The 17,544-nt window shown below is 56.1% G+C and overlaps 1 protein-coding gene across 3 annotated transcripts in view; it reads right to left on the bottom strand.

Annotated features, from left to right (window-relative positions):
• Positions 1 to 17,544, bottom strand: part of EYA2 (EYA transcriptional coactivator and phosphatase 2) — a 208,932-nt gene that overhangs the window by 46,248 nt on the left and 145,140 nt on the right. For 2 of the 3 annotated variants that reach the window (XM_062204297.1, XM_062204296.1), the window contains exons 8-9: positions 16,544 to 16,686; positions 10,363 to 10,446 (exon numbers count right to left, since the gene is read on the bottom strand). In XM_062204297.1, coding sequence (XP_062060281.1) covers positions 10,363 to 10,446; positions 16,544 to 16,686 — 227 coding nt within the window. The remainder of the gene's footprint in view (positions 1 to 10,362; positions 10,447 to 16,543; positions 16,687 to 17,544) is intronic. The other variant, XM_062204298.1, reaches the window with a different exon arrangement.

Here is a 17,544-nt window from a genome sequence, read left to right as displayed (position 1 = left end):
CGTCAGAGCTCACGTTCCTCTGACTGCTATGTAGACCCCAGATGCCCGCCCTCGGCAGTGTGCTACTAAGTCCCCTTCTGGCCTCACCCTTTCAACCTGGGCCGCCGTGGGTTTCCTTCGGCTGACAGACTGCAGCAGAAGTGATGGCATGCCAGTTCCAACGTTGGGAGGCCTGTGTGCTTTCACTCTCTCCTGCGGAGGGACCCTGCTTTGGCCACGAGATCTGGGGGCTGAGTCCCCTGTTCTGCATACCCCACATATGCTCCTGGTCTGACTTTCCTCCCGTGTTCTGATGCAGCATACCCACGTGGTGCCAAGAAGTTTGTCTTCAGACACCGCACACCACCCCCTTCCAGAAAACGACTCCACTCTGTGGTCTGCCTTGACAGTTTGGCTGGGTATAGAATTGTTGTTGGAAATAACAGCTTCCTAATTTTACGGCATTTCTCCATTGACCCCAGCTTCCACTGTTGCTACTTAGAAGTTCAAAGCCACACTGATTCCTGAAAAAAATCTGGAATGCATTGTGACATTCTGTGTCATCCTCCTAGAGGGGCCGGGCCAATGACGTTTATATTTCAGCATACAGGCTGCCGAGACAAGCATTCCAATGGAATTTTTAAGCTTTTGATGGGGAGAAAGAGTTTCCTGCTTTAGTTTCCTACTTCCAGCACCCAGCACATTACTGTGTACATGGCACGTTCCTGTGTACATGGCACATTACTGTGTACATGGCAGGCTTAAACAAGAAACTCTCATGAATGAGTGAGAGGCTCTAATAAAGCCCCTGTCAGCCTGTGTCTCGCTCATCAGGAAGTACTTAGGGGACACCAACAAGGCGCCAAGTACAGACAAAGCAGGACAGACCCTGATCTCTGCCTTCAAGGCGGGGAAATAAATAGCCACACAACTACCAGTGCTGTTAGGGCAAAGTCCAGGGTGCCGTGGGAGGTCAACAACGGCCTAATTTCATTTCAATCAGGGTCAGGAAAGGGTCACAGAGGTGGTGCCGGCTGAGCTCAGACCTAAGGCATGAGAAGGAGTTTACCAGGCAGGTGCAACTCTTCAGGCAGAGGGAACAGCATCTGCAAAGCTCTTGGGGTGAACAAGCATGTATTGTTTGAGGAGCTGACAGAAGGTCAGATGTGGCTGGACCACAGTGAACAAGAAGCTAGAAAGATGGGCAGGCCACACAGTCTCCCAGATCGCAGTGAGGAACGGATTCACAATCACTCCTCTACATGTCTGTCTACTCCTCTTCCTGGGATGTGAGCTACAAGACAGCAGATACCTTGCTTATCGTGTTCACTGTCATACCCCTGCCTACACGCCAGCACAGGGCTAGACATGCACAGAAAATGCTTTAAAAATGAATAGATGAATGAATAAATTGATGGAGGAAAGAAGGGAGGGAGGGAGGGGGGGAGGAAAAATGGACGGATGGGTGGGTGGTTAGGCGGGGCTGGGGGTATGTGGATGATGACTACACAGAAGATGGATGGATGGATGGATAGGTGGGTGGATGGATAGATGGAAGGATGGGTGGGAGGGCGGACAGACAGGTTGGTGGGTGGGAGGGTGGATGGGTGGACGGATGGACAGATGGATGGATGGATGGGTGGGTGGGTGCATGGGTGAGTGGATTAGTGCATGCTATTCGTGTTCCACCTGCCTCTCACTGGAATCCCCTTTATGATTCCATGGACCCTTCTGCCGGCCTGTGCACGCCAAAGGATTAGGGTTCCTAGTCCACAGCCTGGCTTTGAGGTCTGCTCTTGGGCTGCTGGAGCCACTCGGCTTAGCTGTGGTGAGAACAGAAGCAGCCGGGAGGTTAAGCCCCCTAGGGAATGTCTGTCCCCAAGGACTGCCTGGCACGGAGGATGGAGTCCAACTCTTCCCTGCAGCCATGGCGGCGGCGGGGGGGGGGCAATCTCTGCAGCGAGTATGATTCCCCTTCTACAGCTCTCGGTAGGATCAGGCCGGGGCTGGGCCCTCCCCCATCCCCAGGCTCCCCACCCGGGAACTCTTCCTTCACCCACAGCTTGCTCCTGAGACCGCCCCCGAGGGTCAGGATCCCAGGACTCGGCTCGGAAGGATGGAGGGACTCCACCCTCCAAGATCTGGAACCCCTGGTCCTTCCTGCAGACCACGGACCTCCGGAAAATGTGTGCCTGCTTCTCCTTTGTCTGTCTGTCTGTCAGAGGAGGGGGCGGAGGTGGGGATGCACCACAGTGAGCGGACGGAATTCCCAGGCATGATGACGGGCAGACAGACAAGCTTTGGAAAGTCAGCAGCCTGCTTTATGGGGAGGATCCTAAAGGCACGGGTTGGGATCACGATGCTCAGAACCGAGGTGGGAGGAATCAGGGAACCTTGTGTTCCGGAGTTCACACCGAGGACCCAGGTGGTGTGGGCCACCCGATCCCACCGCCAGCCACTGGGCAGAGTCCAGGCCCACCGCTGCTGGAGTGTCCCAGCTGCAAGCCCACCTCGGTGACCACCGCGCGATACTCCACAGCCTGTGCTGAGCCCCTGCTGTGGGCCAAGCTCTAGGTGAGGCCGGGCCAGGCTGGCACACAGCTTCCTGGCCTGGACAGATGCTGACGGTCCCTGCCTGCCACACACATGCACGCTTGCTCCCTGGCAGGCGGGTGGGCGAGCGCCTGGAATCTCACTTCTGTCGTGTTTGCCGTCACACGGCTGAGCTTCCCCCCCGCCCCGCCATGAGCTGTTCATGGTTTTGCTGATTCATCAGATCTGTTTCCCAGCCACGTGCCCGGCGATCAGGTCAGACCAATCGGGTGCTCTGGGGCTCCCAGGCTGGCAGAAGAGCTCAATTTTACCCTCAAGGCAGCCACACGGACCAAGGGGACGCTTCCCATGGCTTAGAGCAGTGGGCCAGCTCCTGGGGTCGCCCTTCCTGAGCTGGGTGGCCATGGATGAGTCCCATCACCTCTCTGAGCCTCCATGACTCCCGGAACGGGCAGAACGAGAGCAGCCGAGCCTGCAGGTCTTCCTTCCGGCGGGGCTCAGGAAGACGTGGAAGCCCGGGGCTCCGTGCGGCAGACGCAGGACTCCCGACCCCAGCGCTGCGCACACAGGGGCTGTCCTGTGCCTCAAAGCATGTCTGACGCTGTCTGTGCTCCAGGCAGAGGCCCCTCCCACCACACCCCAAGCCATGCCTGCTCTAGGTGACCAAGTGTCCCCGGAGCAGCAGGAACACCTCAAGTTGCACACTCCCCCGGCAGACAGTGGAGCTGCACAGATGGCAATGTGGAAGGGTCTAAAATCCCGGCACAGAGGGCACACGAAGCGACACGTGAGGGGCCTCAAGACATCCCGAGAAACGAAATCAAGAGCTATGTATTTTGGTGCAAAAAGTTTTGAGATGCACGGATATGAGGGCTCTTCAAAGAGATCCGGGACAATGTGGATGCTGAAAAATACATGCATTTCAAAACTTTTTGCATGAAATGGATTTATTATTTATTTACAGACTGGTTGGTTTATTTGGAAGGCGGAGTTGCCGAGAGAGACAGAGACAGAGTGAAAGAGAGATCTTCCATCCACTGGTTCACACCCCAGATGGCTGCAACAGGTGGGGCTGGGCCAGGCAGAAGCCAGGAGTTGAGACCTGCATCCGGGTCTCCCACATGGGTGGCGGGAACCCAAGGACTTGGGCCATTGCACACTGCCTCCTAGGCACATTAGCAGGACGCCGGATCAGAAGTGCAGAAGAACTGAACTTGAGTGAGACACTGATACGAGAAGCTACTTCACACCATGCACGAAAGTTAACCTCGGATGGCTCACAGACCTCCACGTAAGAGCTACAAGGACACAGATCCTAGAAGACAGTGCAGGAGGCCATCTCTGTGAACTGAACTGGGCACTGGTTTCTCAGATACGACGTGGAAAGCACGAGTAACGGGAGAAAACACTGATTGGTGGGACTCCATCGAAATGAAGGACTTGGTCGGCCCAAGACCACCCCTGAGAAGGCGAAAAGACAGCCCCCAGGCCGGAGGGAACGTGTGCAGCTCCCATGTCTGCTAACACACCGGTATCCAGGGTGTAGAAAGCTCTTAGCGCTGAACAAGACAAGACAAACCAGGTAAAACCCAGGCAAAGGAGCTGTCCAGGTGTTTTTCCAAAGAGACACCGGCAGTACAAGGTTGCTGTCACTGTTAGTGAACTGGTCACTAGGCGAATGCCCATCAGACTCACCATGAGACCCCACTTCCTACTGACCAGGCAACGGTAACCAGGACAGGCAGGCAAATGTCGGCGTGCACGTGAAGGAAGTGAAACTACTTCACATTGCTGTCTGGGAGAGAGGCGGCGGCCACGGCTGGCTGCCCCAGCTCGCCGAGGGAGCTCTAAGGGACCCACAGAGGCTGGGAAATACAGCTACCTGAGGGGCATGTGAGCACTGGGAGGAGGTGGTGGGAAGGCAGTGGAGACGGGACAGCCAGGAGCAGCGCAGCCCTGCCGGGGACCGGGAAGAGGGCTGGTTTCTGATTTAAGATGCAAACACCTGGTCTGATCACACCTGAGCCATCTTAGCTCTGTGGGTCTTACTCCCTGAAGGAAACAGGAAGTCCCTCCCCCTGTTCCAGATGGCCACCGATCCGATTTCTGCTTCCTGCATAGCACTCGACACAGTGGCTACGAGCAGGCAGCCATGGGATGCACAGGGCACCCTGCCCCGTCCTTTGCATGCCCACAGTCCCCGCATGCTTGTTTCCTTTGGTGGGTGCCCCTTTCCCACTCAGCCCCCTATGCCCTCCATGCCGCTAGTGGGCTCTTCATCTAGGCTGGCCAGAGTTATGGAGATCAATGCAAGTATGGATGCGGGATCCAACTGAGTGCAGTGAGATTCCAGTCTGGGAACTGTGCTGGAATTTGGGCAGTAGGCGGATTCCCTGTATAGCTGGGATTACTGGGAGGGATTCGCCACATGGAGCAAGTTTGCTGAGGGCCACAGAATGACCTGGGAACACTGCCTAAGCTCCTGGATCCAGCCAGACCTGAGACCCAGGCACTGCTTGGTTTTTCAATGACTACGATTCAACAAATTCCCTTTGTAACTGAAACATTTTGGTGTCTATTTAAAAAACTTATTTTCTTTTTATTGGAAAGGCAGAGAGACACAGACCTTTTATCTGTTGGTTCACTCCCCAAGTACCCAAAACAGCTGGGGCTGGGCCAGGCTGGGGCCAGGAGCTCAGAACTCCATCCGGGTCTCCTTTGGGGGTGGCAGGGACCCAGGCACTTGTGCCATCATCTGCTGCCTCTTAGGGTGTGTGTTATCAGGAAGCTAGAATTGGAAGTGCAGCCAGGACTTGAACCAGGCACCCTGACATAGGATGCTGGTGTCCCAAGCGGCCTCTTAACCGCTGGGGCAAATGTCCCCCAACACTGTCTGAGAATCCTGCCTGACACGGAGCGGCTGCGGCTTCTGGGGAATGCAGGCCACAGCGGAGGCTACGCCATGGGTGCCCCAGCCACAGAAGCTCCCTCGTGTCAGTTACTCTGTCTGCAAAATGGGGCCACACTGCTGCCCCTCGGAGCCCTCTCCACCCCCTGACTTCCACGTGTACAGCCGTAGCCCACACAGCGCTCTCGGGAGCTTCAGACCCACGAACGCAATTGTTCCCGGGGCCTTTCAAAGAGCACGGATTTTAGTCTCTCATCACTTACTGTGGCAGAGTAGCTGTAAGCAGGTAATGGCCAAGGGCACCAGGATGAGAGTTTCGCCTTTAACCCCCACCCCACCCCCCGCTGCTACAACTCGGGGCTGCCTTCCCCGGACTTGCTCTGAGAGAGGGCAGTCGCCAGCTGGCTCAGAAAGACTCCTAATTTGACCCCAAAGTCTCGCTGCGTTTTCATGGGCGCACCCCACAGCTTCACCTCAGCGCTCTTCCTTCCAGCGTATGGTCTTGGGCTAGAAACGGTCAAGTGTCCCCCTCCGCCACCCGTTCCCCCTTCCTCGCTTTTGGAGTCACAGACTCTCTCGATTTTAACTGGGCGCAGGACTGCCCCCCCGACAGACGGAATTTCACAGGCTCCCTGGCGGCTGGATAGGGTCCCCGGATCAAGTTCTGGCCAACGGGACGTGAGCGGAAGTGACGCACGAAACTTCTGGGGTTGGCCCTTCACCGGGAGGGACAATGCAATGGTGCAATACAAGAGGGAGGGGTGGCGTCTTCTCCTGCCATTCCCACTCTTATGGCTCGGATTCAGACAAGGGGGTGAGCCTGGGCCTGGCCTGTCACCGAGGACAACCCTCCGGGGATGGCCGGGGACACGACGGGAGGGCCTGGCTCTCTGGTGCTGCACAGCAGCCTGACCTGGGTCTGTTCTAAGCCCTGGCTGTTTCCTGGCTCTCCTAGGGTTGCCGGATTTGTGAATAAAAAAATTCTCATTTCTCACCTTAGTGCTGCAGGAGGGCACGGAAGATTCTAGAAGAGCAACGAGGGCAGCACAGGAGACCCGGGGTCCCAGAGCTTCTCACCAGAGACTGCCCTTTACATCCAGGGATCACACAGGAAGGTGGTGCGCCCAGCTGACCCTCCCTCCCCCGGGTGATCCGATTCCCATGAACCTCAGTCTCTCCTCCCACGTAAACCAACTGAACGTGCTGGTTTTGCAAGTCTTTCTAGCCCTGAAATTCTGTGGTCCTGTAATTCTATGATGGGTGTTGAAACCTGGATTCCAGTGGGGCCAGAGACCCCAATCCTGGGCTCGAGGGTCGGGGTGGAGTGGTGGCAGGCTGCACGATGCGTGCCCTCGGATGCCGGCGGCCACTGCACTCCCACCTGGCGACACGGGAGTGCCAGATTTCCTATTTTTTCTTTTTTTTTTTTTTTTTAAAGATTTATTTTATTTAATTGAAAGAGTTACAGAGAGAGGTAGAGACAGAGAGAGAGCGAGCTTCCATCCGCTGGTTCATCCCTAGATGGCCACAACGGCCAAAGCTGGGCCGATCCAAAGCCAGGAGCCAGGAGCTTCCTCTGGGTCTCCCACGTGGGTGCAGGGGCCCAAGGACTTGGGCCATCTTCTACTGCTTTCCCAGGGCACAGCAGAGAGCTGGATCGGAAGTGGAGCAGCTGGGACTAGAACTGGCGCCCACATGGGATGCTGGCGCTTCGGGCCAGGGCCCCAACCCGCTGTGCCGGCCCCAAGATTTCCTAATTTTTCAAGACAAGCTGGAAATCTGGAAGGCTTTGGTCTGTGTACTCTCCTGATTTTTAAATGCTGGCGACAAATTCACATTTTTCCAAACGCTCTGGGGGCCAAACGAAAATATCTGCTGGCTGAATCTGGCCGGTGGCCACCGGTCAGGGATTTCTGTTTTCATTTTCTTCCTCTCTTCTCCCTTCCTTCCTTCCTTCCTTCCTCTCTCCCTCCCTCCCTTCATTTAACAAACGTCTGCTCGCCACCTACTGAGAAGGAGGCACCGCTCTATGCACTGCGGACAAAGCACTGGACACGCGTGGGGAGAGGTCCCCGTCCTGCAGCTTCCCGTTCCCGCTTGTCCGACTCTGCTCTCCCACGAGCAAGGCTGTCCCAGGCACCACGCGTGGTTGGGATTCAAACGACACACGCGTGGCCCGTGCCCTGCTCACGCTTGTGGCCTATGGGGCAGGCGGATGCTGAGTGAACAGCTGTGACGGGGATGAAAAGAACCCACAGGGACGGACACCGTTTAGACGGAGGGCAGTGGTGGTCTGGGTACTGGGGTGGAAGCTACGTGGGCACTCGGGCCCGGGGCAGGCATTGGCACCTGCGATGCCTGCGTCGTCCCAGCTCTGCTCCTGATTCCAGCTTCCCGACAAGACGCACGATGGAAGGTGGCTGAGTCCCTGTCACCCGTGCAGGAGTCCCAGGGTGGAGTCTGGCGTCTGGCTTCGGCCTGGCCCGGCTCTGGGTGTTGTGGGCGTTTGGGGAGTGAATCAGTGCATGGAAGATCTGCCTGTCTCTCTGCTTCTGCCTTTCAGCTAACTACTAAACAAGAACTGAAAGATAAGTAGGGCTGAATCCAGCGAAAGAATGTTCTAGAATATTCTGGATCTAGGCAAAGGCCTTTCCCCAGACTCCCTCAGCTGGCACCATTCCCGCACGTGTGGAGCCCTTCGATGGGGAGCACCCATGGTTCCCTAGCCCGAGGCTTTCTTGGGGCCTGAGGCTCAGGGAGGTTCCAGCCCTGGAGAAACCTCCTACCCACGATGGAAGGAAGGGGATTTGTGGGTAAATTCCCACGCCCACTCCCCTCCCAGAGCCGTCAGCTCCGAGCTGTGCCCTCTACGGGCTGCAGGGGTCGCTGTGGGTGCCCCGGCCGCCCCCGTGGGATGGTCCAGCATCCAGGGCTGGCTTCCTTCCCTCCGCCCCTTCACGTTTCCGCGCAGCACCCAGGTGTCCCAGGATCACCTTCCAAATTCCCGTGCTCAGTCCTTGTGTCAGGGCCTGTTTCTGGGAGAAGCCGGCAGAACGGGGGAGGACATGGCAGACAGGAGGGCAGAGAACCACTGGGGTGGGGAGGGGGAGACTGCCCAGGAAGGGCCCCCGAGGCGGGGTAGGGCCTCCATGGGGAAGCTGCGGACGGCTGCTCAGCGTGGGGGTGACACGGCCAAGCTTGTGTTCGGCATGACCCTGCCTGGGACAGCGGAAGTGCGGCGAGCGGACAGGAGGCCAAGCCAGAGGCGAAGGTGGCAGTGATGAGGAGTGCAGCTGGACAGAGGTGGCTGCGACTCGGGATGACATGGGCTGGGGCACGGGGGCCCAGGGACACACTCTGGGCCTTGTTCCTGTGTTGGGAAAGACTAAAGTTTGGTTTCAGGAGTAGCAGTGGGACACAGACGCAAAGATCATGTCCCGGGGCCGGCGCTGATGCGAAGAGGGTAAAGCCCCCGCCTGCGGTGCTGGCATCCCACGTGGGCCCTGGTTCGAGTCCCGGCTGTTCCATTTCCGATCCAGCTCTCTGCTATGGCCTGGGAGAGCAGAAGATGGCCCAAGCCCTCAGGCCCCTGAACCTGCGTGGGAGACCTGGAAGAAGCTCCTGATCAGCTCAGCTCCGGCCATTTCGGTCATTTGGGGAGTGAACCCGTGGGTGGGAGACCTCTCTCTGTCTCTCCCTCTTTCTATCTGTGACTGCCTCTCACATAAGGAGATACATATTTTTAAAAAATCATGTCCCAAAGCCACCAGGCACTGCACGACCCCACAGAGCGAGGGGACTTCAGAGAGCGCTGTGCCCACATGTCGCAGGGAAGTGACCTGAGCAGGGTGGTGGGTGGGCGATGCACCGAGGCCCCCTGGGGTTGCCCAGCGGCGTTCCCAGCGGCTCCGGGCTCTGCCCCTTTTCCTAAGCGGACAGCCCCAAACCACACACGGGTGCTGCTGGATGTGGTAATGCACTCCGGCCGGCAGCAGGTTTCTGCACCCCCAACACCACCTTTATATTCTTTACGGCAGAGCGGCAGACGATAAATCCATCTTGCTAATTACACACCCCGTTTGTTACAGCCCCCATAAAACCCACGCGCAGCTGGGAAAGCCATGAGGCGGTGTCAGATCGTAGTCCTGGTCTCTAAACAGAAACAGAAATACTTCCCAGGCGCTGGTGAGTCTCAAGGTTCCTACCCGGGCGTGGAAGCAGCTGCCCCAGAGGTCTCTCACCTTCGAGGAGGTGACAAGTGACAGTCCTCTTAAGCACCGCCCACCCCCCCGCGTGTCCACTCCAGAGACGGCAGATGCGGGGAGGGGCGCCCACTGTGGTCTGTTGAGAAGCTCGACGGGTAAACGCTGGGCCTCAGCAGCTGCCTTCGTCCCCGCCCGGAGCATTTGCCCAGAATTCCACCTGGCTGCTTCCCTGACACAGTTTGCCCCGAGATAGGTTTGCAAAGCTGTCGCTGGGGTGCATGCCGGAGCTGACAGTGCCTCCCCCTCACCTCAGAGAAAGGGAAGGAAAACGGAATTCGTTTGGCGGAGGCGAGGTGCTACGCTAACCACCAGGGAGGAAGACAAGTACTTTCCCCCACCCCGGTGTCCAGCTGGGATTACTGTTGCTGGCCGTCGTGGGTCCTAGCCCTTTGAGGCAGATACCAGCTAAGGCCGCGAGCTTGTAGCTGACCAAGGAAATGCTGATCGCACCGCGTGTTGGAATAAAAGGCATGGGAGACGATCGCTAATTAAATTTTCACATGTCAGAGGAAAATTCGAGTTTTACAAACCCAGGCTGACCTAACGGGGCAGCTTTTGTTGGAGAAGCAGCCTCACGAAGCAGCCCCCATAATTCCCAGGACCAACTGCTGCACAGAGTCAGGTTTGGAAAAAAAAAAAGACAAAGCGGATTCTTACCTTCCCGTATCTGGATGCAAAAGTCCCCGTGAGTAAGGAGTGAAAAATAATTATTGTCTCATCCAAGTCCCACACGAACACACGCTGTGATGAGAGAGAGGAAGAGAACAGACAAATGGACTCGCTTGCATCTGACTTAACGTCTGTAGAAATTAACTCCCCGGGCGGAAAAGAAGTCTTGAAAAAGATTCAGTTATAAACTGCGGCTCAGTGATGCCGTGCGACTCCCCCGACCAGATGTGCGCCGTGTATTCTGATGGATAGATTTTGGGCTCCCATCAACCCCACAGATGCCAGAACCAAGAAGCCCGATCTTGCCTTCCGCAAGAAAAGCTCAGAAAAGGAGTTCTGTCCAAAAACAACAATAAAAATCAAATAACTCATTGGACACCGTGCAGTACTGCCATTTTAATCCACCGTGCACCACAGGGCCAACTATTCCTAATCGTTTCTGCTCTCGGTGAGCCTGGTGATTGCCTCCATGATTCGGAGTGGCGTACGTATCCCTTTGCCATTCAATGAGACCCTTTCGAGTGCGCAGCCTCCAGGTGAGGGTCTGCCTCATGGTCACCTCTCCCGTTTCTCTGGGACCTCACATCTCTCCCGATTTCCAGTGCCCTCAGCTTCGGGCGTTCTTCCCAGGCTGATGGTGACCTCAATGCGGCAGACACGGATACTGGCAGCCCCACCTGTCCTCTGCTCCCTTTGCTCTCCAATAACCATCAGGATAGACCGACTGCTCTACTGTCAGTGTGGGGGACGTGGCTGGCACGTTATCGCTAGAATCACATTTTCTGTTCTCTGTCTGAATGTTGATGCTTAAGGATTTAATTTATTAATTATTATGAATGGCAGAGACAGAGAGAGAGAGAGAATGCAAAAGGCATCTTTCATTTGCTGGTTCACTACCCGAATGGCCACAAGGGCCAAGCCAAAGCCAGGACAGCAGAACTCCATCGGGGTCTCCCACGTGAGTGCAGGGGCCCAAGCACTTGGGCTGTCTGCTGCTGCCTCCCCAGGCACATTAGCAGGGAGCCAGGTGGGAGTGGAGCAGCCGGGACTCAAAGTGGGACTCATATGGGATGCCGGAGTCACAGGTGACGGCGTAACCCACGGCACCCGACACTGGCCCTGTCCTTAAATGTCACGAGGCCACATGAAGGTGTTGTTCTCTTTAAACTCAAGCTGTTCAGCACTCGAGGGCATTTTTAGCCCAATGACTTGCATGTTTTTATAGCCTTGGAAGGTTCTTCTTCTTCTTTCTTAAAGACATGCCTGCCCTATTTTCCACTGTTTCCTCTCTCTGGAATTCCCAGTCGTCCAGTGAAGTGGACCGATCCTGCTTCTCCTCTCAGACCCCACTTCCGGGACTGTCCTGTGACCTGTGTCCTAGGAGACGGCGTACACGTCCTCGTCCACTCCTCCAGTTCCGATTCCTGCCGTCGTCTAAGCATTTCCACGCCACGCTTTCCCTACCCGAATGCGCGGTCTCCTGGCATCTTTGTAAGAAAACCAACCGGGGTTGTTCTAGCCTGTCTCTCATAACTTAGGTTGTTTCTCATTCACCTTACTTATCTGGCGTCACCTTTACTTTTCATACTCCTTCTGGTGAGCGCTATTTTAAAGAACAAAAGACCGGAACACCTCTGTAACTGGTGTCGGGGAGCGAGGTTAATGCTCCCACCCACTCCACGCTCGCCAAAGGGCCACCTCCTAAAACGCTCCGTTAATTCAAGAAGTTCATGGAAAATTGGAATTAAAAGATACGTTTATTTGGGTGCAAAAACAATTTGAAAACTAGCATTGGGGAAAGCCTTCTGAGGTTCAGATATTCCAAGTCCTAACTTTTTGGGACTTACTTAACTAACTGGGTTGGACTCAGAAATTTCAGGAATAGATTTTTTTTTATTAATAAGCAAATATTTCCAAACTTAGTACAGGCTCTGTTAAGTACCCATGCGTGTCCTCTAAGGAAGAGAGTCTATCCTCTCCGCATCTCTTACAGCCTGTTGCTTGCCCAGGATTCTCAGCAGGCGAGTTCCTGGTGGCCGTGCTGTGGGTGGCCCCGATTCCTAGGCCACCATGGTTTGGGCCAGGATGGGTTCCTAGCCACAGGGGTTCAGGAGTCTTTCCCAGGAGCCTTCAACGAAAGTCACCATCCCTGGGGAACTGCTGGTGGCCCGCTGGCCCTGAGACGTATAAGCAAGAACAAGGCCACGGAGAGCAAAGGAAGAGGTCACAGTCGGAAAGAGAACTCAACACAGTTCAGGACCAGGGCGCGCGTGGGCGCAGTGTGGTCGGGGTGGGGAAGGCCTGCAGCAGCGCTGTGCCTGGTCACCAGCACACGGGGACAGTGCAAAGGCATTGCCGTTGGGGGCTTCCAGCGGCCTCACCGCTTCTGACTCCCTGGAAGATTCCAGAATCCCGAGGCATACCACTGGGTGCCTGCCCTAGGGCTCTGACAGTCTCCACACCCTTAAAGTCAATTCTGCTTTTCCGCTTAAGCAAGTGCACGCTGGTTTCTGGCACCTGCAGCTAGGGATTTTAACTAATACATGCTCAGAGTTTCCCTCCTTTCCACTCTGACATAATTCCTCTCCCCTGGGCTTCGGTCATTTGCACAACTGCCGAAGACTTAAGAGGTGTGACCCAGGCAGGGCCGCCCTGCTGACATTAAGCAAGGAGTGAAACACGACTCACACCTCTCCCACTGTTCTTGCCCAGTGGTCCTTGCTCTGCAATGGAGAAGCAGATGTTTCCAGAAAATATCACCCTCTAATCCCTGGCTTCCATGCCACAACTCTCCCCTCCTCCTTCTCGGCTTAATGGAAAAACGTCTCTTCACTCTCAGCGCTACCAAGAGCAGAAGCCACGGTAGGCGGCTGGGCAACTTTCTGGAGAGGGGGGGACTTTTTGTTACAGATTTATTTATTTATCTGAAAGTCAGAGTTACAGAGAGGGAGGGAGAGACAGAGAGAGAGGTCTTCCACCTGCTGGGTCACTCCCCAGATGAGCGCAACAGCCAGGGCTGAGCCCGGCCAAAGCCAGGAGTCAGGTGCTTCATCTGGGTCTCCCACGTGGGTGTTAGGGGCCCAAACAGCCGGGCCATCCTCCGCTGCTTTTCCCAGGACATCAGCAAGGAGCCAGCTAACTTTGTCCTAGCCTTCTGCCACAGCCTGAGCCCATGAAGGGACGGTGCACCTTCTCCTCCACCTGGGAGGGAGGTGGCTCTCAGGATGAGGTGGCTCTCATGGAGTGAGGATGGTCCCTGGGCAGGGGCAATACCTGGTCTGGGGCAGGTGCCTAGGGTCAGGCTGCCGGCATTCCTCAGGAGGGTGACCACGTGCAGGGTCCCCACAGACGATCTGCTGAGACTCCGGCCACAAGCGGCTGCTGCAGCCGTATTAGCAGGTACTGGGTACCAATGCCCCAGACGTCCATTGTCTTCTAAGAGCATCCTGATTTTCCTTCCTGGCTGTGTGTCTTGGTGGAAGTGTCCACCAAGGGACAGACAGAAGACTCAAGCCAGGCCCACGGGATGCCATTCCCCAGAGTACGATGTTGAGCGAGATGGCGCTGGCATCACAGATGGTTCTCCCTCCAGCCGGGGCTGGCACCTTGCAGCACTGCCTCTGTCTCTTTCTCTCTAAACCAGGTTCTGTTGTCTCCTGGCCATGTCCTCTCCCAGCAGGCTCCTTGTTGCTTACGTAACCAGCACTGTGGTCCGCTGTTTGTGACCAAAGGACTGCGGCTAAGACCTGAAAGTTCTTGGGCTCCACGAGGATCCCCGTGCCCAGTGTCTGCCACGGAAGTTCTCGAGAGCGGCTGCACTTTGAGCACTGAAGGCTTTGATACTGGGGAGGGAACAGCAACTGAGCCACACCGGACCCGAGAGGCCCTTCTGTTTTGAGACCGCTTGAACCTCTGCTTCTCATACAACTGTGGCAGAAGGGCCCCGACGGTGAGAATTTCCTAATCCCTGGGAGGGTGGGCATTCAGAGTTAAAATGACATTGATTTTTTTTTTTTTGACAGGCAGAGTGGACAGTGAGAGAGAGACAGAGAGAAAGGTCTTCCTTTTGCCGTTGGTTCACCCTCCAATGGCCGCCGCAGTAGGCGCGCTGTAGCCGGCGCACTGCGCTGATCTGATGGCAGGAGCCAGGTGCTTAGCCTGGTCTCCCATGGGGTGCAGGGCCCAAGCACTTGGGCCATCCTCCACTGCACTCCCTGGCAACAGCAGAGAGCTGGCCTGGAAGAGGGGCAACCGGGACAGAATCCGGCGCTCCAACCGGGACTAGAACCCGGTGTGCCGGCGCCGCAAGGTGGAGGATTAGACATTGATTTTTAAGAAAACAATGAAGATGATACTTCTTACGTATCTGAGTGTCTGGCCGAGCTTTCGGCTGCTAGATAAAATGTACAGAATTATGTACGAACAGGAGCGAGACGACGATGCACGGGCCGCTCTGCCCACGCACCGCACCTGCAGCGCACTCAACACACGCGGGAAGCCGCCCATTTCCCCTCCTTGAAAGGTCACAGTCACTTCCACCTATTTATCATTTTGGCATCCATGTTGCCATGGTATCGTTATATGTCCCGCCCCCCCATATGCTCTTTTTTTTTTTCCTGGTGTTGGGGGGTGAATTTCAGTGTCTGACCAATCATCCTACACTTCCTTTGTTATAATAAAGATTGGCGCATCCCTAGACCAGTGATTCTGGAATCCTCTGGGGAGTGTTACTAACGCTCATGCTGGGGTCCTACATTTGGGGAACCTGCTGAATCAGCCTGGGGTGCCGCTGGAGAATGAAGGCGTCGCCAGGCTCCCCACGTGGTTCTTTTTTTAAATTATTATTTGATAGGTAGAGTTAGACAGTGAGAGAGACAGAGAAAAAGGTCTTCCTTCCATTGGTTCACCACCCCAAACGGCTGCTACGGTGGGCACGCTGCACCGATCCGAAGCCAGGAGCCAGGGGCTTCTTCCTGGTCTCCCACGCGGGTGCAGGGCCCAAGTACTTGGGCCATCTTCCACTGCACTCCTGGGCCACAGCAGAGAGCTGTACTGGAAGAGGAGCAACCAGGAGTAGAACCTGGTGCCCATATGGGATGCCAGTGCTGTAGGCGGAGGATTAACCAAGTGAGCCACGGCGCCGGCCCTCCCATGTGGTTCTAACATGCAGCCCGGGCTGGCAAGCATTGTCAGAGTCACTCGAATCACAGAAGCCGCACATGCACTGGAGCCAGCCTGCAGGTGGGTAACCATCTCAGCCACATGGCTGTCAGCAAGGGACCTTGCAGAACTGTCCCCAGCACAGAAACCCAAACAAAAGCCACAAAACCCCCCAAATAGAACAAACAGAAACCAAACAGCCAAACCAACGAGGGGCCAGCGTTGTGGTGCAGGCTAGGCTGCTGTGTGGGACACTGCACCCCGTATCAGAGCGGTTCGAGGCCTGGCTTCAGATCCAGCTCCCTGCTGATGCACTCGGGGAAGCAGTGGGTGATGGTCCAAGTATTAAGGTCCCTGGCCCCACGTGGGAGACCCGGATGATGGCGTTCCTGACTCCTGGTCTCAGCCTGGCTCAGACCTGGGTATTGCGGCCATCGGGGAGTGAACCAGCGGATGGAAGATCTCTCTCTCTCTTCCAGCTTCTCTTTCAAATAAATTAATTAATCTTGAAAAAATAAACTCTCCCCAGCCCTCCCAAAGTGTCTCCGCATGGTCTGGGATGGGGCCTGGTATCTATATTTCACAAAGCAGCCATGGTTCTGACGTCGCCAGGGCTAGGGACCACCTGAACCCCGCTGTAGGCCCCTGCCTGCTGCCTTCTTTACACGAGGCCCTTAGAGTGCGGTCCCAGGCCCAGATTGTTTAGAAATGCACATTCTCAGGCCATGCCTGTCTCTGGGGGAGCCCGAGGTGGGGGAGGCAGCACGGATGTGCTCACAAGTCCCCTGCCCCCACCCGGCAGGTGCCTCTGACTCCCCTCCAGCCCGAGAACCTCCGCTCTGCACAGCTCCAGGCTCAGCCTTCTCCACCTGGTCAGGCACCCGTGCTCGCCCAGCAGCTCCGCCCCCTCCCCCGTCTCCGTCACTGTGATTGGCCAACACAAGGCGCCACGCCCTCTTGGGAGGCAGCCTGTTTGGGCCTTGTGCGCCGTTGACATTCACTGGCTTACCTCTATCTCGCTGTCCCCCGCTGGGGAGGTGTCGCTGCCCCTCTTGGACCGGCCCCGGAGCTTCCCGTCGGAGGCCCGATGCGGCCTGTCTGTGTCTCCTTCTTTGGCAGGCGTGGAGGGTCCGTCGTGTGTGCTGTATTCACCTGGGGTACGAGAGGCAATGGGGGACAGATCAGAAGTTTTGCTGGCATCTCCTCCAGGGCGGCATCACACCAGCGCCATCTCTCTCTGACGTGAAGTAGCACCCAAGGCCAGTCACACTGAATCAAGACCACACCTGAAAGTTGCTTAATTGGCCCATTCGTGGCACTCAGTATCTTTCATCCACCAAACAAGTGCTTGTGGAGCAGGCACTGCTCCAGGCGCTGGGGGTGTGGCCTGATTCTCATGGCATTTAAATTCTAGTGAGAGGAGAGACATCAAAGAAACAGGTGTGCACACTGTGTCTGGTGGAAGTCTGTGTTGCACAGAGCCAGGAAGCCAGGAAGCCAGGGTGGGGAGCAGGGGTGCTGAGACCACTACTCCGTACGGCACTGGCCAGGGAAGGCTCCAGGGGGCGGGGACACCGGACCAGAGGGCCTTAGCGAGAGGGGCTACAGTGACAGGGGGCATAGCTTTGTATTCCTAGATTAACAGACGGAAGAAAATACTCATCAGGGGTCTCCAAAAAGTTGACGGAACGTGCGTACGATGAAGACACCACACACGGATTTCCAACTTTTTTGCACCAAAATAAATTCATCTCTTATTCCATTTTCCCCACCCACGTTTTGGAAGCCCCCTCGTATTCCTATGCAGCTGGGCATCAAAGTTTTTGGCCTGAAAGAGACTCCCTGACATGCAGAGGTGAAGGAGGGGTGTGTAGGGAGAGGACCCCGTGTTCCTCTCCCTACAGGGCCGCACCACTGTCCAGGAGAAGAGTTCTTTATGCTTTGTAGGAGGGTGCACCTGCTGATTCTCATCACGCTCAGGCTCTTGGCTGTGGCTGCCATGTGCCCGCC

The sequence above is a fragment of the Lepus europaeus genome, chromosome 10 (assembly GCF_033115175.1).
Source record: "Lepus europaeus isolate LE1 chromosome 10, mLepTim1.pri, whole genome shotgun sequence".
NCBI classification, from domain to species: Eukaryota; Metazoa; Chordata; class Mammalia; order Lagomorpha; family Leporidae; genus Lepus; species Lepus europaeus.
The sequence above is the reverse complement of the archived record's forward strand: the minus strand, read 5'-3'. Positions and strand labels throughout refer to the sequence as shown.